Genomic DNA, 26,249 nt, shown 5'->3' with positions numbered 1-26,249 from the left:
AAATCTGGGATATGTAGTTTGGTGAGGCATTAGCACTATTTGCCAGAGAGGGCTAAAGATCTTGTAAAACTACATCTTCCAAGTTTCCATAACTTGGAAGCTGTAGATTCCATAGTGATTTTTTGCTGATGTTGCAAAAGGTGTTCCGATGTTTTTTTAATTGTTATTTTTAATGTTATTGTTATTTGTTGCTGTTGTTTTCGTTGAAGGCTTTCATGGTTGGAATCACTGGGTTGCTGTGAGTTTTCCGAGCTGCATGGCCATGTTCCAGAAGCATTCTCTCCTGACATTTTGCCCACATCGATGGTAGGCATCCTCAGATGTTGTGAGGTCTGTTGGAAACTAGGCAAGGTTTTTTTTCCCCATGTCAGGAGCAACTTGAGAAACTGCAAATGACTTGTGGTCTGCAAGGTCGTTGCCCAGGGGTCACCCAGATGTTTTATCCACCTGTGGGAGGCTTCTCTCATGTAACCGCATGAGAAGCTGGAGCTTATAGATGGGAGCTCACCCTGCTCCCCAGATTCAAACTGCCAACCTTCTGGCCAGCAGTCCTGCCAGCACAAGGATTTAACCCATTGCATCACTGTTTGATCCCTATATAGACTTGTCCACAGCTGTATGGTGAACCAAACACAGCTCCCAAACACGAATCAAGGAACATGAAAAGCACAGATTAATTCAACCAGAGAAATCAACCATAGCAGAGCACCTGATGAACCAACCTGGACACAGCATATTATCTGAGAACACAGAAATGCTGGACCACTCGCACAACCACCATGTCAGACTACACAGAGAAGCCATTGATATCCACAAGCATGTGGACAATTTCAACAGGAAGGAGGAAACCATGGGAATGGACAAGATCTGGCTGCCAGTATTAAAAAAAACTCTAAAATCAGAACAGTAAATAAAGAACAACACTAAAAAAAACCCAAGGGAATTCCAGACAGGAATCAATCAGGGCCAACTAACACCTCCCAACAAAGGATTCCCCCAGAAAGGAAGCAGACAGGCTTTGAAGCTACAAGGCCATTCAATGCTAATAAAGTTGGCCAATTGCAACATTCACACTTGCCTCAAGCAGACAAGAGTTCTTTCTCCCACCCTGGACATCATTCCACAGATATATAAGCCTAGTTTCCTACAGACCTCACAACCTCTGAGGATGCCTACCATAGATGTGGGTGAAACGTCAGGAGAGAATGCTTCTGGAACATGGCTAAAACTCACAGAAAACTCACAGCAACCCATTATTATTATTATTATTATTATTATTATTATTATTCATAGTAGTATATAAAAATCACACAATAAGAGAATAAGGGAATACAGTAGGTAAAGTTAAAGGTCTTTCCCTGATATTAAGTCCAGTCGTGTCTGACTCTGGGGGTTGGTGCTCATCTCCATTTCTAAGCCGAAGAGCCAGCGTTGTCTATAGACACCTCCAAGGTTATGTGGCCAGCATGACTGCATGGAGCACCGTTCCCTTCCTGCCGGAGCGGTACCTATTGATCTACTCACATTTGCGTGCTTTCGAACTGCTAGGTTGGCAGAAGGGACTACAGTGCAATAATTAAAAAATACAATTCAATAAGGGAGAAATAGTAGTGATGATGATGATGATGATGATGATGATGGTGATGATGATGATGATGACAATAAGAAGAATATTGGATGGTAGGCATGGAGCCCGCGATGGCACAGTGGGTTAAAGTGTTGAGCTGCTGAGCTTGTTGACCGAAAGATCACAGGTTCGAATCCGGGGAGCGGCATGTGCTTCTGCTGTCAGTCCCAGCTTGTGCCAACCTAGCAGTTCGAAAACATGCAAATGTGAGTAGATCAATAGGTACCGCTCCATCGGGAAGGGAACGGTACTCCTTGGAGGTGTCTATGGATCTTGGAGGTGTCTATGGAGGTATCTATGGATCTTGGAGGTGTCTATGGAGGTGTCTATGGACAATGCTGGCTCTTCGGCTCAGAAATGGAGATGAGCACCACCCCTTAGAGTCGGACACGACCAGACTTAATGTCAGGGGAAAACCTTTACCTAGACCTGGTCAGTATTTGTGACTGGTTTGTGGATTCTGGACATTGTAGTCCCTAATATCTGGGGAAAATTGAGCATTAAAAACTCACTGATTTGATTGAAGTTTTGGAGTGTTGGGAAAAAATTTCCTCCATCCAGGTTTAGCACTCGACCGGTAATATTTCTAAACCGAGCTTCAAGTGGGTTGCAAATTAATTGCCCGTTTCCCCGAAAAATGCAGAAAACCTGTCATTTGAGTCAAAGCATCAGAAGAAACCTTAGAGCAGTGACTACTCTCCCTGTTGGGCCACAAAAGGCCTCATGCTGCACCGCTGTGTTAAGTGATGGAGGAGAAATATATCCATTCCATTATCAACCTCCCGAGGATGTGAAGTGGAGTTGTTTCAAGCAACGAAATGTTCCAACCTGTCGCAATTTCTGGTTTCAAGCTCATTCTGAACTCCTACGCCTCTCTGTGGGGTTTAGTTCCCCCAAATGCAAAGAAATCAGTGGGCAGAAAGATATGGCTGTGTTGTCGTGCTTAGGGAACATTATAAAAATATAATACTAGTTTGAATATTAGGTCAAAATACTTAGATCAGGCATGGGCAAACTTTGGCCCTCCAGGTGTTTTGGACTTCAACTCCCACAATTCCTAACAGCCGGTAGGATGATGGAATTGCGGGAGTTGAAGTCCAAAACTATAGAAAATAATCATAGAAGAGTTGGAAGAGACCTCATGGGCCATCCAGTCCAACCCCATTCTGCCAAGAAGCAGGAAAATTGCATTCAAAGCACCCCCGACAGATGGCTATCCAGACTCTGTTTAGAAGCCTCCATAGAAGGAGCCTCCACCACACTCCGAGACAGAGAGTTCCACTGCTGAACAGCTCCCACAGTCAGGAAGTTGGGTTTTTGTAGGGTTTTTTTGGGCTATATGGCCACGTTCTAGAGGCATTCTCTCCTTTTTGGGCTATATGCCTCTAGAACATGGCCATATAGCCCGGAAAAACCTACAACAACCCAACTGCTAGGTTGGCAGAAGGGACTACAGTACAATACAATAATACAAAAAAAAATACAATTCAATAAGGGAGAAATAATAGTGATGATGATGACGACGACGACAATAAGAATATTGGAAGGTAGGCATGGAGCCCCCGATGGCATAGTGGGTTAAACCTTTCTGGTAGTTTGAAGCCATTGTTCTGCGTCCTAGTCTCCAGGGCAGCAGAAAACAAGCTTGCTCCCTCCTCCCTATGACTTCCTCTCACGTATTTATACATAGCTAATATGTCTCCTCTCAGCCGTCTCTTCTTCAGGCTAAACATGCCCAGCTCTTTAAGCCGCTCCTCATAGGGATTGTTCTCCAGACCCTTGATCATTTTAGTCGCCCTCCTCTGGACACATTCCAGCTTGTCAACATCTCACTTCAATTGCAGTGCCCAGAATTGGACAAAGTATTCCAGATATGATCTAAACATAATAATAATAATAATAATAATAATAATAATAATAATAATAATGTTTTTAATAGGTGGACTTCTCAGTCATGACTCTCCTCTTCAATTCCGTGGATCTGACTGACTCCAGTTTTGTGTCCGCTGTCCTTTGCATTGCCTTTAACCCACTTTTCTGGAATCTGGTAATGTACCGTATCCTCTGTTTTTCGTTGTTGTTTTTTTGTGTATTTCTCTTATCGACTGCTGTTTCATTTCTCGGTTTTATGACACTCGCTGCCCGGCATGGCCTAGTTCCATAAGAGTGTTTTGTTCCTTAGCAATTGCATTGTCGAGAGCTCTTCAGTCTTCCTTCTCTGACTCTAAAGAGAGCCGATTTTATGGCTTTGGGAAGCATGAATGGGACTACAATCTGTGACTGTGTCCCTATGTCAAGGGGTGGGCTAACAACAACAATAATAACAATAATCCCACCTTTATCTTGCAGTTGGAATCCAAAGACACTCTCAACATTAAAAAATAATGTGATTTATAATCTGCAACATACAAATATTAAAATACTAGCTTGGATATTCAGCATTGCCTGGGTCATTTGGAAAAGTACCTACAAGTCACATCATGCCAGGTTAATAAAGGTAAAGGCTTCCCCTTGACATTCAGTCTAGTTGAATGGTGCTCATCTCCATTCTAAGCCAAAGAGCCAGCGTTGTCCATAGACACCTCCAAGGTCATGTGGCCGGCATAACTGCATGGAGCGCCATTACCTTCCCGCAGAAGCGTTACCTATTGACCTACTCAAATATGCATGTTTTTGAACTGCTAGGTTGGCAGAAGCTGGGGCTAACTGCGGGAGCTCATCCCATTTCCAGGATTTGAACTGCCAACCTTTTTGTCAGCAGCAGCTCAATAACTTAAACTGCTTCACCACCAGGGGCTCCCATGTCAGGTTAACCCCCTGAAACTCCATCGGTAGTTAAAGTTTGTCACTTTGGCAAAGTTTGATCTCTAGATTATCATCAATAAGGTCCGTGTGGTCTCTGGCTGCAGGATGAACTACAGCTCCCATCATAGTAGGTCAGTCCCCTCAAACCTCTCCAATAGGTTCAGTTGGTCATGGTGGTCCTGTGTGCCAAGTTTGGTCCAGACCCATCGTCGTTTGGGTTTACAGAGCTCTCTGAATGTAGGTGAACTACAACTCCCCCAAATCAAGGCAAATTCCCCCCCAAACCCTCCAGTATTTTTTGTTGGTCATGAAGGTTCTTTGTGCCAAGATAGGTCCAGGGCCATCATTGGTGGGGTTCAGAGTGCTCTTTAATTGTAGGTGAACTATAAATTCCAGTACTATAACTCTCAAATGTCCAGGCCAATTCTCCCCCAAACTCACCAGTATTCAAATTAGGGCATGTTAGGTATGTGTTCTAAATTTCCATTGTTGTTTGGGTTCACAATGCTCTCTGGATGTGGGTGAACTGCAACTCCTATACATCAAGGTCAATTCTGCCCAAAGACCTCCCATATTTTTGTTGGTCATGAGGGTTCTGTGTGCCAAATGTCGTCCAGGTCCATTGTCAATGGGGGTCACAGTGCTCTGTCTTGATCAGGGAGAACTACAACTTCCATCATGTTGAGTCAGTCCCCCAACCCCCCAACTCCAGTATGTTCAGTTGCTGATCAATTCTGCTCTGTTTGCTGTGCACCATGGAGAAGAGTAGGAAAGGGTTATGGGAGAGGCAGTGGGCAGGATCATGCAAATTCCACACCAATGGAGAGAGTCAGAAACACTGGGATGTCTGTGGTGGAGGAAACACATAAAATCTGGGATGAAAATCTCCCCATTTGAAAGCATTCACTTGGGTGGTGGACAGTCTTGTGTTTGTGTAGGACGCTACCAGGGGTTGTATATGTTCACGGTGCTTGCTATAACCTGCAATGTCATTGGAGGAAGGGCCTTTGGTGGCTCCTCATGGGTGGGATCATAACTGTTCGTGGAAGTGGGAGCCTGTCTGTGAAAGTGTGCACCCTAGCCACATACAAACATAAATATTTTCACTTTTATTGTATGTATATATGGATGGATGTATAGATAGATAGCTTATGTGTGTCTCTCACAGCCCCAGTGTTTGCCCCCATTAGCCATTTCCAATGCCTCTAGATTTCCCCAGTTTGAAATATATGTATGTATGTGTATATGTTTATATCTGTGTACACATAACATTTTTCCAGTGGTTTATTTTTTACCTCTAAATGGGTCACAGCTGCTGCAAACCAGGTCAGTTTTCTCCCCACTGTTCTTTGAAACCTTAACATTAAACACCAAGGAAAACCTAGGGAAATGGATCCAAATTTCAGAAAGTGCTGTAATCATGCTTTTTTTCCTGTTGAGTGTGATGGGTCAGTACTGGGGCAAAAAAGCCCCCCCCCCCCTGGTCTGTATGCTGGTGGGACAAGTAGTGAATTTTGGAAATGGTTTGGGAGGAATAGAGGATGACCTTGGAAAGGAGAACTTCAATAGCAAAATTCATAGTGTTTTAGGGAGAGATGTCTGCAGAGAAATGTGTTTTTGAGGCTATACCGTGGTTCTCAACCTTCCTAATGCCACAACCTCTTAATACAGTTCCTCATGTTGTGGTGATCCCCAACCAAAAAAATATTTTTGCTGCTACTTCATAATTATCATTTTGCTACTGTTATGGATTGTAATGTAGATATCTGATATGCAGATATTCTCAACCTTCCTAATGCCGCAACCTCATGTTGTGGTGACCCCCAACCATACAGCTCCTCATGTTGTGCTGACCCCCAACCATAACATTACTTTGTTGCTACTTCATAACTGTCATTTTGCTACTGTTATGATTTGTCACATAAATATCTGATATACAGGATGTATTTTCATTCACTGGACCAAATTTGGTACAAATACCCGATATGCCCAAATCTGAATACTAGTGGGGTTGATTTTGTCATTTGGGAGTTGTATTTGCTGAGATTTGTAGCTCAGCTACAATCAAAGAGCATTCTGAACTCCACCAACGATGGAATTGAACCTAAATTGTCACACAGAACTCCCATGACGAACAGAAAATACTGGAATCGTTTGGTGGACTTAGAGTTTTGGAGTTGCAGTTTACCTACATCCAGAGAGCACTGTAGACTCAACCAGTGATGGATCTGCACCAACCTTGGCACAAATACCCAATATGCCCAAATATGAACACGGGTGGAGTTTGGGGAAAATAGACTTTGACATTTGGGAGTTCTAGTTGTTGGGATTTATAGTTCACCTACAGTCACAGAGCATTCTGAACCTCACCAATGATGGAATTGAGCCAAACTTGGCACACAGAACTCCCATTACGAACAGAAAATACTGGAAAGTTTTGATGCGCACTGACCTTGAGTTTAGGAGTTGTAGTTCACCTACATCCAGAGAGCACTGTAGACTCAACCAATGATGGATCTGGACCAACCTTGGCACAAATACTCAACATGCCCAAATATGAACACGGGTGGAGTTTGGGGAAAATAGACCTTGACATTTGGGAGTTGTAGTTGTTGGAATTTATAGTTCACCTACAATCAAAGAGCATTCTGTACCCCACCAATGAGAGAATTGGGCCAAACTTCCCACACATAACCCCCATGACCAACATAAAATACTGTGTTTTCTGATGGTCTTTGACAACCCCTCTGATACCCCCGTGGCCCTCAGGTTGAGAAACACTGGGCTAAGAGATCTGAAAGATATGGTCTTCAGATGCCATATGACCAGACTTTGGCCCCATCTGCCATATAATACAGTCCCAGAATGCAGTTTAACTGTATTGAACTGCATAATATGGCAGCGTTGAGTCATATAATCCAATTTAGTGTAATCAATCTGCATTCTGAGACTGCATTATATGTCAGTTTGGATCCAGCCTTTGTTAGATGCAGACACATCAGCAACAGTTGGAGCAAGATGATTGGCTTCAATTGTTCCTAAATGCCTTCAACTTGACATCCAGCCAAAGTATTGGGATCAGAGGAGTATGTCTTAGGCTGGATCTACCCTACCCAATCATCCAGATCAATGCAATTAATCCACATTCTGAAACTGGATTATAGGGTAGTGTAGATCCAGCTTCAGACTTTTGGGAGACACCAAGATGGGTCAGTCTCCTCTAGAGTTTTGGATCAACCTGATGTCTCTCCAGATGTGTTGGGCCATGGTCTTTATACATCAGTTTTGGATCAAGCTGCTGTGTCCAGGATATGTTGGACCGTGACTGCTATATGCCATTGTTTTGGATCAACCTGCTGTCCCCAGATGTCTTGGACCATCACTTCTATCTGCCATTGTCCTCCACACAATTCCACAGTGTCTTTCCTAGGCTTGAAGGAAGACACTCAAAAGAGGCACTAGGAGGAGAAAAAGCCACCATTGCACTCCAAACATAGCCTTCAACCAAAAATAATTCACTCATTAGCAAAACAGTCATATATCAACATCACCCTCTATTACATTAGCTTCCAAGGGCAAAACAACACAGAATGGAGCTAGACTGACTTCCAAAAGCACATGTCCTTCAGAAGCCATGAGAATGTCCTTCAGATGCAACAGACCATCATTCAGCAGCCAACTATACTCTTTTGTTTGCTATTCTTGTCTGCCTTCAAATCATGTCCTACTTTTGGTTACCTTAAAACAAATCTATCTGTTTTCCTCTACAAGGTTTGCTCAGAGAGGGTTTGCCTTTGCCTTCCTTTGAGGTCCAGAGATTGTGACTTGCCCAAAGTCACCCAATAAGTTTCCAGGGCTGAACAGGGATTCAAATGTTGGTTTCCAGAGTTCAACACTTGAACCACTTCACCAAAGTTTGGATGGCTACCTTTTAGAAATGTTTTCCTTGTGTCTTTCTGTATGGAAGGGGGTTGGACTGGATGGACTTTGCAATCAATAGGGTTGTGCTTCCTATTCTGGATCAAGATACTTTAATGAGGAACTAAGATCCTTTAGAATCATAGAATCATAGAGCTAGAAGAGACCTCATGGGCCATCCAGTCCAACCCCATTCTGCCAATAAGCAGGAAAATCACATTCAAAGCACCCCTAACAGATGGCCATCCAGCCTCTCTTTAAAAGCCTCCAAAGAAGAAGCCTCCACCACACTCCAGGGCAGGGAGTTCCACTGATGAAGAGCTCTCACAGTCAGGAAGATCTTCCTCATGTTCAGATGGAATCTCCTTTCTTGTAGTTTGAAGCCATTGTTCCATGTCCTATTCTCCAGGATAGCAGAAAACAAGCCTGCTCCCTCCTACCTATGACTTCCCTCGCATCTTGATCCATGGTGCTCATCTTGTCTCCTCTCAGCCTTCACTTCTGCAGGATAAACATGTTGTTGTTGTTGTTCATTTGTTCAGTCGTCTCCGACTCTTCGTGACCTCATGGACCAGCCCACGCCAGAGCTCCCTGTCGGCCATCACCACCCCCAGCTCCTTCAAGGTCAGTCCAGTCACTTCAAGGATGCCATCCATCCATCTTGCCCTTGGTCGGCCCCTCTTCCTTTTACCTTCCTCTTTCCCCATCATAATTGTCTTCTCTAGGCTTTGCTGTCTCCTCATGATGTGGCCAAAGTACTTCAACTTTAAACATACCCAGCTCTTTAAGCTGCTCCTCATAGGGCTTGTTCTCCAAACCCTTGATCCTTTGAGTCACCCTCCTCTGGACACTTTCTAGCTTGTCAATGTCAATCGCAGTGCCCAGAATGGGACACAGTGTGATTCCAGGTGTGGTCTGACCAAGGTAGAATAGAGAGGGAGCATGACTTCCCTGGATCTAGGCACAAGACTCCTCTATTAGCTCCTTCTATGGAGGCTTTTAAACAGAGGCTAGATGGCCATCTGTTGGGGTGCTTTGAACGCGATTGTCCTGCTTCTTGGCAGGGGGTTGGACTGGATGGCCCATGAGGTCTCTTCCAACTCTATGATTCTATGATTTATGCAGGCCAACATCCCATTGGCTTTTTTTGCCGCCTCATGACATTCCTGGCTCCTGTTCACCTTCCTGTCCATGAGGACTCCAAGATCTTTTCCCCACATCCTGCTGTTGAGCCAGGCATCATCCCCCATTCTGGATCTTTGCATTTAATTTTTCCTGCCTAAGTGGAGTATCTTGCATTTGTCCCTGTTGAACTTAATTCTGTTAGTTTTGGCCAATCGTATCTGTAATCTGTTCAGACCATTTTGAATTCTGCTCATGTCTTCTCAGGTACTGGTTATCCCTTCCAATTTGGTCTTGTTTGCAAACTTGATGATCATGCCTTCTAACCTTTCATATAAATCTATATAAATAAAAATGTAATGTTCATTTGTGGTATTAACAGAACTCAAAAACCACTGGACGAATTGACACCAAATTTGGACACAAGACACCTAACAACCCAATGTATGTCCTTCACTCAAAAAAAATTGCTTTTGTCATTTGGGAGTTGTAGTTGCTGGGATTTATAGTTCACCTACAATCAAACAGCATTCTGAACCCCACCAACAATGGAATTGAACCAAACTTGGTACACAGTTCTCTAATGACCAACAGAAAATACTGGAAGGGTTTGGTGGGCAGTGTCCTTGGTTTTGGAGTTGTAGTTCACCTACATCCAGAGATCACTGTGGACTCAAACAATGATGGATCTGGACCAAACTTGGCACGAATACTCAATATTCCCAAATGTGAATACTGGTGGAGTTTGGGGAAAATAGAATCTTGACATTTGGGAGTTGTAGTTGCCAAGGATTTATAGTTTACTTACAATCACAGAGCATTCCGAACCCCACCAACAGTAGAATTGGGCCACAGAACCTCTATGTAGGCCACAGCAACGCATGGCAGGGAACGGCTAGCCATCAATAAAGATATTGAACAGGACTGGGCCCAGGACGGAACCCTGCTGATAGCACTCCACTTGTCACTTCTTTCCAGGATGAAGAGGAAGCATTGGGGAGAATCACCTGTTGGGTTCGTTCGCATAAGCAATTACAGATCCACCTAACTGTAGATTTGCCTAGCCCATATTTGACTAGTTCATTTGTCAGAAGGTCATGAGGAACCTTGTCAAAGGAAGGCCTTCTTGGAATCCAGATACTCTTCCTTGATTGGCGAGTTCAAATTCTCTACAATTTTAGGTGTCTCTTGACCTTGTTTTGGATATGGGTGAATTCGCCATCTTAGAGAGGAAAAATAGGGATGGTTGGTGACCGACTGCCCTAATCCCTGATTACAATGGCTGTCTTTGTCTCTTGCATGGTCCCATTTAGTGAATTGAGATGTTGGAAAGAGCATTGACTGGAAGGGCGGGAGGAACTGAAACCAAAAGGGATGGTTGTTGTCAACTCAAGTGAGCAAGCATCGATCCCTGCTCCTAAGTGTCTCATCTGTCTGGCGGTGAAGCGACAAAAGGTTTAAATGGGCTAACATATAACTCCCAACACCTGGGGAGAGGCGATGACAGAGGGAAAACAGTGTGAACAGCTAAATTTAGCCCACCAGGAACAAAGGCGGCAACAAAACTGGGTCAGGAGAGCATCCATGGCTCGGCAAAGTGTGGGAGTGCGTCTTGCGTCATTTGCAGCAGGGTGCATCTACATTGTAGAATGAATGCAGTTTGGCGCTGCTTGAAAATGCCACGGCTCAGTTCTGTGGAGCTGCCACTTCGCAAGATCTTCACTGAGCCATGGCAGTGAAAGACTTGTTGCACCACATTCGTTCTGCAGCTTTGCCGTCTCCGAACCCTGAGTCTGAATTCAGTCTTGTTTTCAGAAAACGACAAAAACCTTTGTAAAATGAGTATCAGTTGGGATGATGGCATGTTTTGGCCGTTTGGAGCTGATGGGAGCTGTAGTCTAAAAAATTGGGAAGTAAATGTAAAGTAGTGGGTTGCTGTGAGGCTGTGTTCCCAAAGCATTCTCTCCTGACATTTTGCCCACATCTATGGCAGGCATAGAGGTTTATATAACTGTGGAATACACACACACACACATATACACACACACACACTAGCCGTCCCCTGCCACGCGTTGCTGTGCCTAGTCTCTGTATATGTGTGTGCATATATTTGTGTATATGTGCATATACGTGTGTTTGCATATATAAATGTGGTTTTGCACATGCGTTGTAATGTATTTTTTAAATATTTTTTGCTTTTTAAGTCTCTTCTACTGTGTTTTTCAATATTTTTATGAGTGATGGTCACTCATTGGCCTGATAGGTATATTGTGTTCAAATTTGGTGCCAATTCATCCAGTGGTTTTTGAGTTATGTTAATATCACAAACAAACATTACATTTTTTATTTATATAGATATATATGTGGAATGTTGAGGGTGGGAATAATAACTCTTGTCTGCTTGAGGTAAGTGTGAATGTTGCAATTGGCCAACTTGATTAGCACTGAATGGCCTTGCAGCTTCAAAGCCTGGCTGGTTGCTACCTAGGGGAATACTTTGTGGGGAGGTGTTAGCTGGCCCTAATTGATTCCTGTCTGGAATTCCTCTGTTTTTTTTAAGTGTTGCCCTTTATTTTAGAGTTTTTTTAATACTGGAAGCCAGATTTTGTTCATGTCCATGGTTTCCTCCTTCCTGTTGAAATTGTGGATTTCACTGGCTTCTCTGTGTAGTCTGACATGGTGGTTGTCAGAGTGATCCAGCATTTCTTTGTTCTCAAATAATACGCTGTGTCCAGGTTGGTTCATCGGGTGCTCTGCTATGGCTGACTTCTCTAGTTGAGGTTTGTTTTACGGTTTTTTGGGCTATGTGGCCATGGTCTAGAGGCATTCTCTCCTGATGTTTCGCCTGCATCTATGGCAAGCATCCTCAGAGGTAGTGAGTCCTCACTACCTCTGAGGATGCTTGCCATAGATGCAGGTGAAACGTCAGGAGAGAATGTCTCTAGACCATGGCCATATAGCCCGAAGAAACCTACAACAACCCAGTGATTCCGGCCATGAAAGCCTTCAACAATACATTCTCTAGTTGAGCCTGTCTGCAGTGCCTTTTATGTTCCTTGATTCGTGTTTGGGCAGTGCTGAGTTTGGTGGTCTCTGTAGACTTGTCCACAGCTGCATGGAATACAGTAGATTCCTACAGAGGTGAGAAGATCTCTCTTGTCCTTTTCATGAAGGGAGCATTTGCTGAATTTTCTTAGTAGGTCTGTAGATAGTTTGTAGGTTGTGTTTCCTCATCAGCTTCCATATGTGGTCAGTGCTTCCATTGATGTATGGTAAGAACCCTTGTTCTTGATCTTGCAGCTCTTCTGATGTCTGTGGTGGAGTTTCCATTGGCATGTAAAGCCCAGTTGAGATGGTTCAGTTCACCTTGGAGGAGGTGGGCTTTGCAGATTTGTTTTGTATGGTCTTCCAGGGCTTTAACTGTGCTTCTTTTTTGACTTGGGTGATGGTTGGAGTTTTTATCTATCTGTGTGTGTGAGTTTTCTGTAAGTTGTTGCTTGGGTTTGCTTTGCTGGTGACATCTAGGAATGGCATTTTCCCTTCATTTTCTTTTTCCATGGTGAATTGGATGTTTGGGTGGATACTGTTAAGGTGGTCCAGGAACTTGTTGAGTTCTCCTCCTCCATGGCTACAAATGGTGAAGGTGTCATCCACATATCTGAACCACTTGGTGGGCTTTTTTGTTGCTGTTTCCAGGGCTTGTTTCTCAAAGTGTTCCATGCAAAAATTTGCTATGACTGGGCTGAGGTGGCTCCCCATGACTACTCCATCTTTCTGTTCATAGAATTCATTGTCCCACCGGATGTAGCTTGTGGTGAGTCAATGGTGAAACAGAGCTGTTATGTCTTCAGAGAAAGACATAACAGCCTCCATAATCAGAAACCCTGTTCTTTTGAGCACCAAATTATTGGACTAAGCCTCCAACTGCCCCAAATAAAGAAGGACCTAATCTTCTAGCCTCAGTTTCTCTTTGTTAGGATTATTTTTCATGCCAGTTTGAAAAATGGCCAATAGGGAGCACTGTAGGAGCACCACGTATCTCTTTCCAATCTCTTCTGCAGCCTGGTAGATGCTGCCTTGAGTAGAGAGATCTTCCTGTATTTGAATCATTCTCTCTATCCATCCCTTTATGTCGAATTCTGAAGTACTAAATACTCCAAAATCATTTTCATGGAAGAATGAAGTGCATCTACATAGTGGAATGAATGCAGTTTTGCCCCGCCCCCCGCCCCCCCTTTAAGTACCATGGCTCAATGTTTTGGAAATCTGGGAGCTTTAGTTTCACAAGGTTTTTAGATTTCTCTGGGTGCATCTCAACTGCAGTTTGAGTCCACTTTAACACCCATGACGTAATCCTATGGAATTGTGGGATTTGTACTTGGGTGAGGCCCCACAGCATTGAGCCATGGTTTTTAAAGTAGGGTCAGGATTTGTCCAGGTCTGTCATTCATGGGGGTCGCAGTGGTCTCAGGAAGTGAGTGAAGGTACTGCAAATCCCATTATCCATGGTCCATCCTCCCCCAAACCACACCAGGATGTAAAGTGGGTCATCGGGGTGGGTCTGTGTGGCAAGTTTGGTCAAGTCCCGTTGTTCATGGGGGTCCCAGTGGTCTCAGGAAGTGAATAAAGGTATTGCAAATCCCATTATCCATGGTCCATGCTCCACCAAATCACACCAGGATGGAAAGTGGGTCATGGGGGGTCTGTGTGGCAAGTTTGGTCCAGTCCCATCATTCGTTGGGATTGCAGTGGTCTCAGGAAGTGAGTGAAGGTACTGCAAATCCCATTATCCATGGTCCATCCTCCCCCAAACCACACCAGGATGTAAAGAGGGTCATGGGGACAGGTCTGTGTGGCAAGTTTGGTCAAGTCCCGTTGTTCGTGGGGGTCCCAGTAGTCTCAGGAAGTGAATGAAGGTACTGCAAATCCCATTATCTGTGGTCCATGCTCCACCAACCACACCAGGATGGAAAGTGGGTCATGGGGGGGGGGGGTCTGTGTGGCAAGTTTGGTCCAGTCCCATCATTCGTTGAGATTGCAGTGGTCTCAGGAAGTGAGTGAAGGTACTGCAAATCCCATTATTTGTGGTCCATACTCCACCAAACCGCACCAGGATGTAAAGTGGGTCATGGGGGAGGGTCTGTATGGTAATTTTGGTCCAATTACATCATTCATGGGGGTTGCAGCAGTCTCAGGAAGTGAATGAAGGTACCTCAAACCGCATCTTCTGCAAGTGTGGTACAGATTAGCCATGGGCAATCCATGGTTCTAAAGGATTCTAAAGGATTCTAAAGTACTTACAAAACTAGAGGGTGCTAGTGCTTTGCTTCTAAAGTGTTGCTAAAGTTCTGGTGGTGAAAATTTCAGAACTCTAACAAAACTATCAAAATTTCATTATGATTTCGTTATTGGTGATTTTTTTATGACAGAATCAATTAGGAACTGCCATTTATAACGAAATTTTGAAAGTTTTGTTAGAGTTCTGAAATTTTCACCACCAGAACTTTAGCAACACTTTAGAAACAAAGCACTAGCGCCCCCTAGTTTTGTAAGTACTTTAGAATCCTTTAGAACCATGGATTGCCCATGCCTAGTACAAATCCATCATGGGTTCGGTTCACAGTGCTCTCTGGATGTAGGTGAACTTTGTTCATTCATTCAGCCGTCTCCGACTCTTCGTGACCTCATGGACCAGCCCACGCCAGAGCTCCCTGTCGGCCGTCACCACCCCCAGCTCCTTCAAGGTCAGTCCCGTCACTTCAAGGATGCCATCCATCCATCTTGCCCTTGATTGGCCCCTCTTCCTTTTGCCTTCCACTTTCCCCAGCATAATTGTCTTCTCTAAGCTTTGCTGTCTCCTCATGATGTGGCCAAAGTACTTCAACTTTGTCTCTAGTCTCCTTCCCTCCAGTGAGCAGTCGGGCTTTATTTCCTGGAGGATGGACTGGTTGGATCTTCTCGCAGTCCAAGGCACTCTCAGAACTTTCCTCTAACACCACAGCTCAAAAACTACAACTCCTATAAATCAAGGTCAATTCCTCCCAAACCTCTTGTTCAGTTGCTGATCAATTCCTGTTTGCTGTGTGCCATAGGAAAAGGTAGGAAAGGGTTAAGGGAAAGGTCATGTAAATTCCACACTTATGGAGAGAGAAAGGAACCCTGAGATGTCCATTCTGGAGGAAACGCAGAACATCTAGGATGAAATTGTCCCTGAATGAAAGCATTCCTTGTGTGGTGAGCAGTATGGTGTTTGGGGAGGACATCGACAGGGGTTGGGAGACATGCTCATGGTGCTCACTATAACCTGCAATGTCCTGGGAAGGGAGTGCTTTGGTGTCTCCTTAGAGATGTGGGTTATGGCTCTCTGTGTGGGTGGACACCTCCACCAAATACCACTTTTATTATGTGTATAGATAGATAGATTTTGATGATGATAATGATGATGATGATGATGTTTATTACTATGTTTGTTTATACTCCACCGTTTCTCTCCACAAAGAGACTCAAAGTAGCTGGTAACTTTAGAAGATGGGTAGCACCCCATGTTTGTTCAATAGGGCCCAAGTCTCCCAACCGTTGGCAATGGACTGGCACATATAGAGCCACCCATTGTATTGACACTTCTCCGATCTGTTTAGGATGCAGCTGGATCATTATTCAAGAGTTATTTAATCATGGACGGCCTTTTGCAGAGATGGGCCAGGGAGGAAAACAATCCCAGCGTGACTTTGATTTGCATGTGTTGTGGCCATCAACAGCAGGGATGGTCCAGATTTAGCCTCTCGCCTTAATGACAAGAGCCGTGCCGGATTCTAAGCTGCCCAATTAAGGCAGGACTAAAAGGGAGGGAAGGGTTTGGTTGTTGAGAAATGATGGTTGAGTTTATGAAGCTGTTATTAAGTCTGCTTTGAGTTTGGGTCTATCTCCACTGTAGAACGAATACAATTTGAGACCACTTAGAATCATAGAATCATAGAATCAAAGAGTTGGAAGAGACCTCATGGGCCATCCAGTCCAACCCCATTCTGCCAAGAAGCAGGAATATTGCATTCAAATCACCCCTGACAGATGGCCATCCAGCCTCTGTTTAAAAGCTTCCAAAGAAGGAGCCTCCACCACACTCCAGGGCAGAGAGTTCCACTGCTGAACGGCTCTCACAGTCAGGAAGTTCTTCCTCATGTTCAGATGGAATCTCCTCTCTTGTAGTTTGAAGCCATTGTTCTATGTCCTAGTCTCCAGGGAAGCAGAAAACAAGCTTGCTCCCTCCTCCCTGTGGCTTCCTCTCACATATGTATACATGGCTATCATATCCCCTCTCAGCCTTCTCTTCTTCAGGCTAAACATGCCCAGCTCCTTAAGCTGCTCCTCATAGGGCTTGTTCTCCAGACCTTTTATCATTTTAGTCGCTCTGCTCTGGACACATTCCAGCTTGTCAAGATCTCTCTTGAATTGTGGTGCCCAGAACTGGACACTCAACTGCTGTGGGAGTTGTAGCTTGCCCTCTTTGGCAGAGAAGACTGAAGTTGTAAAAATACAGCTCCCAGGATTCCATACCATTAAGCCTTGGCAGTGAAAGTGGATTAATTTTACATTGTAGATGCACCTGCAGACGTGTCTCGGCTTCTTCGCTTCTGGTTGGAGAAGACCTGGCACCTAGTGGCCAAAAATGGTAGTACACACATTCATTCTGGGTCAGGCATGGGCAAACTTTGGCCCTCCAGGTGTCTTGGACTCTGACTCCCACAATTCCTAACAGCCTCTTCAAGCCCCTTGCCATGGCTCAATGCTATGGGGTCCTGGGAGTTGTAGTTCTACAAGGTCTGGGCTCCAGGGTAGGATCACACTTGCAGGATTGATGCAGTTTGACCTTCCTTGCCATGGCTCAATGCTATGGGGTCCTGGGAGTTCTACAAGGTTTGGACCCTAGGGATGCATCTTACTTGATGCAGTTTGATCTCACTTGCCATGGCTCAATGCTATGGGGTCCTGGGAGTTGTAGTTCTACAAGGTCTGGGCTCCAGGGGAGGATCATAGTTGCAGGATTGATGCAGTTTGACCTCACTTGCCATGACTCAATGCTATGGGATCCTAGGAGTTGTAGTTCTACAAGGTCTGGACTCTAGGCATGCATCTTACTTGCAGGATTGGTGCAGTTTGACCTCACTTGCCATGACTCAATGCTATGGGGTCCTGGGAGTTGTAGTTCTACAAGGTCTGGACCTTAGGCATGCATCTTACTTGCAGGATTGGTGCAGGTTGACCTCACTTGCCATGGCTCAATGCTATGGGGTCCTGGGAGTTGTAGCTCTACAAGGTCTGGACCCTAGGCATGCATCTTACTTGCAGGATTGGTGCAGTTTGACTTCACTTGCCATGACTCAATGCTATGGGGTCCTGGGAGTTGTAGTTCTACAAGGTCTGGACCCTAGGCATGCATCTTACTTGCAGGATTGGTGCAGTTTGACCTCACTTGCCATGGCTCAATGCTATGGGGTCCTGGGAGTTGTAGTTCTACAAGGTCTGGACCCTAGGCATGCATCTTACTTGCAGGATTGGTGCAGTTTGACCTCACTTGCCATGGCTCAATGCTATGGGGTCCTGGGAGTTGTAGTTCTACAAGGTCTGGACCCTAGGCATGCATCTTACTTGCAGGATTGGTGCAGTTTGACCTCACTTGCCATGGCTCAATGCTATGGGGTCCTGGGAGTTGTAGTTCTACAAGGTCTGGACCCTAGGCATGCATCTTACTTGCAGGATTGGTGCAGTTTGACCTCACTTGCCATGGCTCAATGCTATGGGGTCCTGGGAGTTGTAGTTCTACAAGGTCTGGACCCTAGGCATGCATCTTACTTGCAGGATTGGTGCAGTTTGACCTCACTTGCCATGGCTCAATGCTATGGGGTCCTAGGAGTTGTAGTTCTACAAGGTCTGGACTCTAGGCATGCATCTTACTTGCAGGATTGGTGCAGTTTGACCTCACTTGCCATGGCTTAATGTTGTGCCGTCCTGGGAGTTGTAGTTCCCATTACTGTTCTAGGTGCACTCTTTGCTCATGTTGATTTTAGCCTCTGGCAATCCCCTGAATGAGAGACCTCCAAGGGTACATCTACACTGTAGAATTAAGCCAGTTTAACCCCAGTGTGACTCAATGCTATGGAATCATGGCAGCTGTGTTTTAAAAAGTTCTTGAGCTTTCTCTGCGCAAAACTACTGGTGCCTCACTCAACTACAAGTCCCAGGATTCCAGAGCATTGACTCACGGCAGTTAAAGTGATATGAAACTGCATTATTTTTACAATGTAGATGCAGTTGTAGACGTGGCTCAGCTTTGTCTACTATGGTTAGGGACATTCTAGCACCTAGTGGTTGAAGATGGTATTGCAAGGTGATTGAACTTGCTACAGATTTGAAACAAAATACATAATTGCCAAGTTTCAGAATCCAGGAGCTGCAATACAGACAGAAAGACAGACACACATCCTGTCGGCATAATAGATCTCCTGGCCTGGTGTTTAATATTTTCCAAAGACTCCCTGATCAATGTGGACCCCCTGCGACCCGGCTTTTGATACCACCAAGGGAAGTGTTCTATGCAAATCCCACCGTAGGGCGGTGTTCCTATTGAACATTATTTAATGACTTCCTCCACATGGTGTGTATATGAAGGCACAGCGGAGTGCCAAAGCGAGGTGGCGGATGGCGGTTCCCAACCGCCGCGTTGGCCTCTGGCACATGACAGGGGGTTCTTTTGATGGCGGACGGAAATAGCACCTCGGAAAAGGCACTCATGAATTAATAGCGAGGTTCTGACAATCTGCTTTGTTCACCCGACGGATGATGAAACCCACCAGAGCCTCGTTGTATGCCATTACCAGCATTTCATTCAATGGGAGGGATTCAGAGATACTCAAAGGGTCGGAAAGGGAGAGTGGATCCTCTGGCTGAAATGGGGTTCAACAATGAGTGGCTGCAAGCTGCCATTGGTGACTAGTCACGGCCAATTCTCTCACACCAGAAGCGACTTGCAGTTTCTCAAGTCGATCCTGACACAACAAAAAAATATATATTGTGACTATACATTCTGTATATTTTTCATAAAAGCCTCTCGGATTCTCTTTTGTGGAGAGAAGAAGAAAGATATAAAAGGTAAAGGTTTTTGTTATTTATGAAAAAGATCTTGGAGTCCTCGTGGACAACAAGTTAAACATGAGCCAACAATGTGATGTGGCGGCAAAAAAAGCCAATGGGATTTTGCCCTGCATCAATAGGAGCATAGTGTCTAGATCTAGGGAAGTCATGCTCCCCATGCTCTATTCTGCTTTGGTTAGACCACACCTGGAATATTGTGTCCAATTCTGGGCACCACAATTCAAGAGAGATATTGACAAGCTGGAATGTGTCCAGAGGAGGGCGACTAAAATGATCAAGGGTCTGGAGAACAAGCCCTATGAGGAGCGGCTTAAGGAGCTGGGCATGTTTAGCCTGAAGAAGAGAAGGCTGAGAGGAGATATGATAGCCATGTATAAATATGTGAGAGGAAGACACAGGGAGGAGGGAGCAAGCTTGTTTTCTGCTTCCTTGGAGACTAGGACACGGAACAATGGCTTCAAACTACAAGAGAGGAGATTCCATCTGAACACAAGGAAGAACTTCCTGACTGTGAGAGCCGTTCAGCAGTGGAACTCTCTGCCCCGGAGTGTGGTGGAGGCTCCTTCTTTGGAAGCTTTTAAACAGAGGCTGGATGGCCATCTGTCAGGGGTGATTTGAATGCAATATTCCTGCTACTTGGCAGAATGGGGTTGGACTGGATGGCCCATGAGGTCTCTTCCAACTCTTTGATTCTATGATTCTATGATTCATTCAGTTGCTTCGGACTCTCCCTGTCGGTCGTGGCCACCCCCAGCGCCTTCAAGGTCAAACCAGTCACTTCAAGGATACCATCCATTCATCGTGCCCTTGGTTGGCCCCTCTTCCTTTTTTTCATTGTGGCTATAGTAAAGGTAAAGGTAGTCCCCTGACATTAAGTCCAGTCATGTCTGACTCTGGGGTGTGGTGCTCATCTCCATTTCTAAGCCGAAGAGCCAGCGTTGTCCGTAGACACCTCCAAGGTCATGTGGCCGGCATGACTGCATGGAGCGCCCTTACCTTCCCGGTACCTATTGATCTACTCACATTTTGCATGTTTTCAAACTGCTAGGTTGGCAGAAGCTAGGGCTGACATCGGAAGCTCACGCCGCTCCCCAGAATCGAACCTGCGACCTTTCGATCAACAAGCTCAGCAGCTCAGTGCTTTAACCCACTACGCCACCGGGGGCCCTTGGTTGGCCCCTCTTCCTTTTTTTCATTGTGGCTATACATTCTGTATATTTTTCATACAAGCCTCTTTGATTCTCTTTTGTGGAGAGAAGAAGGAAGGTTTAAAAGGTAAAGGTTTTTGTTGTTTATTCATTCAGTTGCTTCCCACTCTCCCTCTCGGCCGTGGCCACCCCCAGCTCCTTCAAGGTCAATCCAGTCACTTCAAGGATACCATCCATCTATCGTGCCCTTGGTCGGCCTCTCTTCCTTTTATTCATTGTGGCTATACATTCTGTATATTTTTCATCCAAGCCTCTTTGAATCCCCTTTGTGGAGAGAAGAAGGAAGGTATAAAAGGTACAGGTTTTGTTGCGTATTCATTCAATTGCTTCCAACTCTCCCTCTCAGCTGTGGCCACCCCCAGATCCTTCAAAGTCAGGCCAGTCAAGCCTTCAACAATACATCAAGCCAGTCACTTCAAGGATACCATCCATCCACCTTGCCCTTGGTGGGCCCCTCTTCCTTTTTCCTTCCATTTTCCCCAGCATTATTGTCTTTCTTGTCTTCTCATTATGTGGCCAAAGGACTTCCTCTTTGCCTCTACTATCCTTCCCTCCAGTGAGCATTAGGGCTTTCTTTCCTGGAGGATGGACTGGTTGGATCTTCTTGCGGTCCAAGGCACTGTCAGCATTTTCCTCCAACACTGCAGTTCAAAAGCGTCTCTCCTCCTATGCTCAGCCTTCCTTATGGTCCAACTCTCACATCCATAGGTTACTACGGGGAATGCCATTGCTTTAACTATGCGGTCCTTTGTTTCCAGTGTGGTGTCTCTACTCTTCACTATTTCATCAAGATTGGATGGACATTGCTTTCCTCCCAAGAAGGAAACGTCTTCTGATTTCCTGGCTGCAGTCTGCATCTGCAGTAATCTTTGCTCCTAGAAATACAAAGTCTGTCACTGCCTCCATGTTTTCTCCCCTTATTTGCCAGTTATCAATTCAAAGGTTTCCCCTGGCATTAAGTCTAGTTAAGTCCAACTCTGGGAGGTGGTGCTCATCTCAATTTCTTAGCAGAAGAGCCAGCGTTGTCCAAAGATTTATTTATTCATTTATTTTGTCATGTCAGGAGCGACTTGAGAAAATGCAAGTTGCTTTTGGTGTGAGAGAATTGGCTGTCTGCAAGGACGTTGCCCAGGGATGCCCAGATGATTTGATGTTTTTACCATCCTTGTGGGAGGCTTCTTTCATATCCCCACATGAGGAGCTGCAGTTGATAGAGGGAGCTCATCTGCCTCTCCCCAGATTTGAACCTGCGACCTGTCGGTCTTCAGTCCTGCCGGCACAGGGGTTTAACCCACTGTGCTACCAGGGGCTCTTGTCCATAGATGACTCCAAGGTCATGTGGCCAGCATGACTGCATGGAGCACTTTTACTTTCATGCAGAAGTGGTACCTATTAATTTACTCACATTTGCATGTTTTCGAGCAGCTAGGTTGGCAGAAGCTGGGGCTAACAGTGGGAACTCACTCTGCTCCCCGGATTTGAACCACCCGACTTTCAGCCAGCAAGTTCAGCAGCTCAACCATTTAACCCGCTGTTCCACCAGGGGCCCCAAAATATAAATATACATAGTAAAGGTGGTCCCACCAGTGGTGATCGGCACGCTGGGTGTAGCGCCCAAAGACCTTGGCATGCACTTAAAAACAATTGCGCTGACAAAGTTACTATCTGGCAGCTGCAAAAGGCCACCCTGCTCGGATCTGCACGCATTATTCGCCAATATATGACACAGTCCTAGACACTTGGGAAGGATCCGACGTGTGATCTGCAAAAGCCAGCATAGTGATCTTGTTTGCTGTGCACTACTCTTGTTATGTATCAAATAATAATAATTAGAGCATTAATAAATGTAATAATAATAACAATAACAATTAGAGCATTTTCAGAGTGTCAGTTAAGCATAAACGCATAGCCACAGGGAGAGGCAGGTAATTAATTCATTATGATGATGACGATCGCCCAAGAGTTATGTTTTGTCCAAGGATGGGCAAAAGTCAATACAATCAGTGTGTCCATATTTGCAGATTTAACTCTTACAGACTTGGTAAATATGTTTACCTTCAGAGTGCATCTACATTGCAGAATCAATGCAATTTGGCCCCACTTTAACTGCCATGGCTCCATGCTATGGAATCCTGGGAGATGTAGTTTTGCAAGGTCTTCAGCCTTCTCTGGCAAAGGGGGTGGTTCCTCATTAAACTACAGCTCTCGGGAGTCCAAGTCATTGAACTGTGGAAGTTAAAAGTGGCTTCAACCTGTATTAATCCTGCAGTTTAGATGCACCAACAGTCCTTCTGAGTTGAAAGCCTGACAGTTACGGAACAGATTGTGGCATGACCTTGATTTAGAACGTCACAGGGAGTTTAGGGGTCACTCTGTCTTTTGGAGAGGATTTCCCAAGGACTGGGGGAAAAAAATAGAAAATGAGATTGGCCAGGATTATGGAATTTCCATGTTGCTTTCTATATGAGAGGTGATTAAAACATATGGATGTCTTTTGGTCTGGAAAGGAAACAAGATGATTTGATATTATGAGAGGGACAGTTGAAAGGTCTCTCAGAGCTCAAAGGCATCTTGGATTTGGACTACAATTCCCATTATCCACAATCTGTGTGGCTCGTGGATTCTTGGAGAGATAGTCCAAAGCCAGTCACATTTCCAAGCTGTCCCAAGAAACAACTCCAATACTTCAATTGGGTGATGGCGTCCCAATGTGTATCTCTTCCCAGTATCCCCAGACAGTGTAGCCAGCGGATACTGGGGGAGGTAGTCCAAAACCAGTCCCATTTCCATAGAATCATATAGTTGGAAGAGACCTAATGGACCATCCAGTCCAAAGCCCTGCCAAGAAGCAGGAAAATTGCATTCAAAGCACCCCCGACAGATGGCCATCCAGCCTCTATTTAAATGCCTCCAAAGAAGGAGCCTCCACCACACTGGCTCTCAAACTTCAACTGTGAAATAGCATCCCAAAGTGGGGATCCTTTCCCAACCAATGTGGCTAGTGGATACTGGGGGAGATAGTCCATAAACAGTCCTATTGCAAAGAAACTACCTCCCATACTTTGACTTGAAAATGGACTCACTGTCCCCTCAAAGTGTCCATTTTTCTGAGCTCTTCCAAGAAACTGCCTCCCAAACTTCAAGTATGAAGTGGTGTCCCAATGCCCATCCAGCCCAGTATCCTCAGCCAGTGGATACTGGGAGGGGCATTCCCCAAAAGAGACACGTTTCCAAGCTTTTCCAAGAAACCTCAACTGGGAAATGGAGTCCTGGTGATCAAATGGGTGATCCAAATGGATTGGCAGCGAACCCTCAAAGAGCGGGGTCAACCCCAAACAACATGTTCCTTTTGACATCTGCTTTCAAAGATGGATTAGATGGATCTGCAGAGATTTAGGGCCCCGAGCTGCTCTTGGCTAGTAGCCATGACACCTCCACAAATATGGAACAAAAACCGGAGCGACCCAAGGGAGCCCAAGGGTCATTTTGGGTAGCTTCATTCCCTTTCCGGCAAAACACAGGCCTTTGTTTGTTTGCTTTTCGGTTTGGCGGTTTCTTTGGATTTGATGACCATGAATAGGCAAGGGCTTGGGCTTATCCAGATATCCTCAAAAGGTCTAGAAAGGGGAGGGAATCCATTCGACCTGATTGACTTCCTTATCTTCGAGCTTTGGATCAAGTAAGACGGGCAGAAAAACACCGAGAAAGAGATGCAGGTTTCATGAGGTCTAAGGAGTTGTTTTGCTTTTGTAGCCATTTGTGGAGATTATGTCTCCATCAAACCCTCACATGATATGACAACCTGATGGAGATTTCATCTCTTTAATAGTGTTTACGGGTTTTGGGGTGAAAGCAAGGTCGCCTTGCTCAGTGCTGGATTTCTTCTCCAAATATCCCTTTCTCCAAATTTTCAGTAAGAAGTAGAACAGTGGTTCTCAAGCTTCCTAAAGCCACGGCCCCTTAATACAGTTCCTAATATTGTGATGACACCCAACCATAAAATTATTTTAGTTACTACTTCATAACAGTCATTTTGCTACTGTTATGAATCGTAATATAAATATTTGATATGCAGGATGTATTTTCATTCACTGGACCAAATTTGGCACAAATACCCGATAAGCCCAAATTTGAATACTGGTGGGGTTGGGAGGGGGATTGATTTTGTCATTTGGGAGTTGTAGTTGCTGGGATTTATAGTTCACCTACAATCAAAGAGCATTCTGAACCCCACAAATGACGGAATTGAACCAAACTTGGCACACAGAACTCCCATGACCATCAGAAAATACTGGAAGGATTTGGTGGTCATTGACCTTGAGTTTTGGAATTGTAGTTCACCTGCATTCAGAAAGCTTGTGGACTCAAACATTGATGGATCTGGACCAAACTTGGCACGAAACCTCAATATGCCCAGTGTGATTTCCTCACTGGGTTTCCACGACTGAGTGGGAATTCGAACCTAGGTCTCGAGAGTCCAGCTGCCTTCATATGAAACTGAGAGAGCGTGACTTCCTCAAGTTGGTTGAATGGGTTTCCATGGCCAAGAGGGGCTTCAAACCCAGAGTCCAACTGCCTTCCTCTGGGGCCGAGGGAGCGTGACTCATCTAATCGGTTTCCATGGCCAAGCTGGGATTTGAACTCGAGTCTCTTCAGGCTTCGGATGCAGACCCTTGAACCACCAGGACTCCATTCCTTCTCTCCAAAAAGAGACACATGTTTAGGAGTGCAACAACATCCCTGGTTGCACATTCTCCCAACGCGATAGGGAAGAATATGATTGCGGCGCCGTTGCCCATAATTGTTCGCAACGGGTTGCGTACTCTTTAAGCAGCCTAATTAGCGTCGCCTAATTGGCCCTGGGCTTGTTGGAGGCGTCGTGGCGTTCCCTCCTTGGGAGAGACACCTTGAACGTTCCTCTGATCCGGCCTCACGTAGGAACATCTCTTCAGAGGCGCTCATTAGAGGGTTTGCATGCAAATAGCGTCTCCTCTTAATTGCTCGCTTGTACAAATTAATTAGCGGCGGAGGGGAGGGTTGTTCTGTTCCCCTCTTGGCATTTTTTTCCCCCACCAGCAATTAAGTTTGCCGTCTCGCTGTTTCTTATTTCAGGTGGCGATGCGGAGAAGCCCGTTGCGGTCCAAAGGCTCAAGGCCTTGTCAAACTACAACTCCTTCTAATCTAACCATAATATTAATTCAATTGCTACTTCATACCTGTATTTATTCTACTGTTATGAATTGTAATGCAAATATCTGATATGGAGGATGTATTTTCATTCACTGGACCAAATTTGGCACAAATACCCAATACGCCCAAATTTGAATACTGGTGGGATTGGGGCAGGGACGATGTTTTCATTTGGGGGTTGTAGTTGCTGGGATTTATAGTTCACCTACAATCAAAGAGCATTCTGAACT

The 26,249-nt window shown here is 45.1% G+C and overlaps 1 protein-coding gene across 2 annotated transcripts in view; it reads left to right on the top strand.

Annotated features, from left to right (window-relative positions):
* Positions 1-26,249, top strand: part of LOC137094728 (phosphatidylethanolamine N-methyltransferase-like) — an 84,242-nt gene that overhangs the window by 6,785 nt on the left and 51,208 nt on the right. For both annotated transcript variants that reach the window (XM_067462178.1, XM_067462177.1), the window contains exon 2: positions 3,567-3,674. In XM_067462178.1, the coding sequence (XP_067318279.1) occupies positions 3,582-3,674 (93 nt within the window). In that variant the 5' untranslated portion in view covers positions 3,567-3,581. The remainder of the gene's footprint in view (positions 1-3,566; positions 3,675-26,249) is intronic.

Source organism: Anolis sagrei, chromosome Y (assembly GCF_037176765.1).
Source record: "Anolis sagrei isolate rAnoSag1 chromosome Y, rAnoSag1.mat, whole genome shotgun sequence".
In the NCBI taxonomy this organism is placed as follows: Eukaryota; Metazoa; Chordata; class Lepidosauria; order Squamata; family Dactyloidae; genus Anolis; species Anolis sagrei.
The sequence above is the reverse complement of the archived record's forward strand: the minus strand, read 5'-3'. Positions and strand labels throughout refer to the sequence as shown.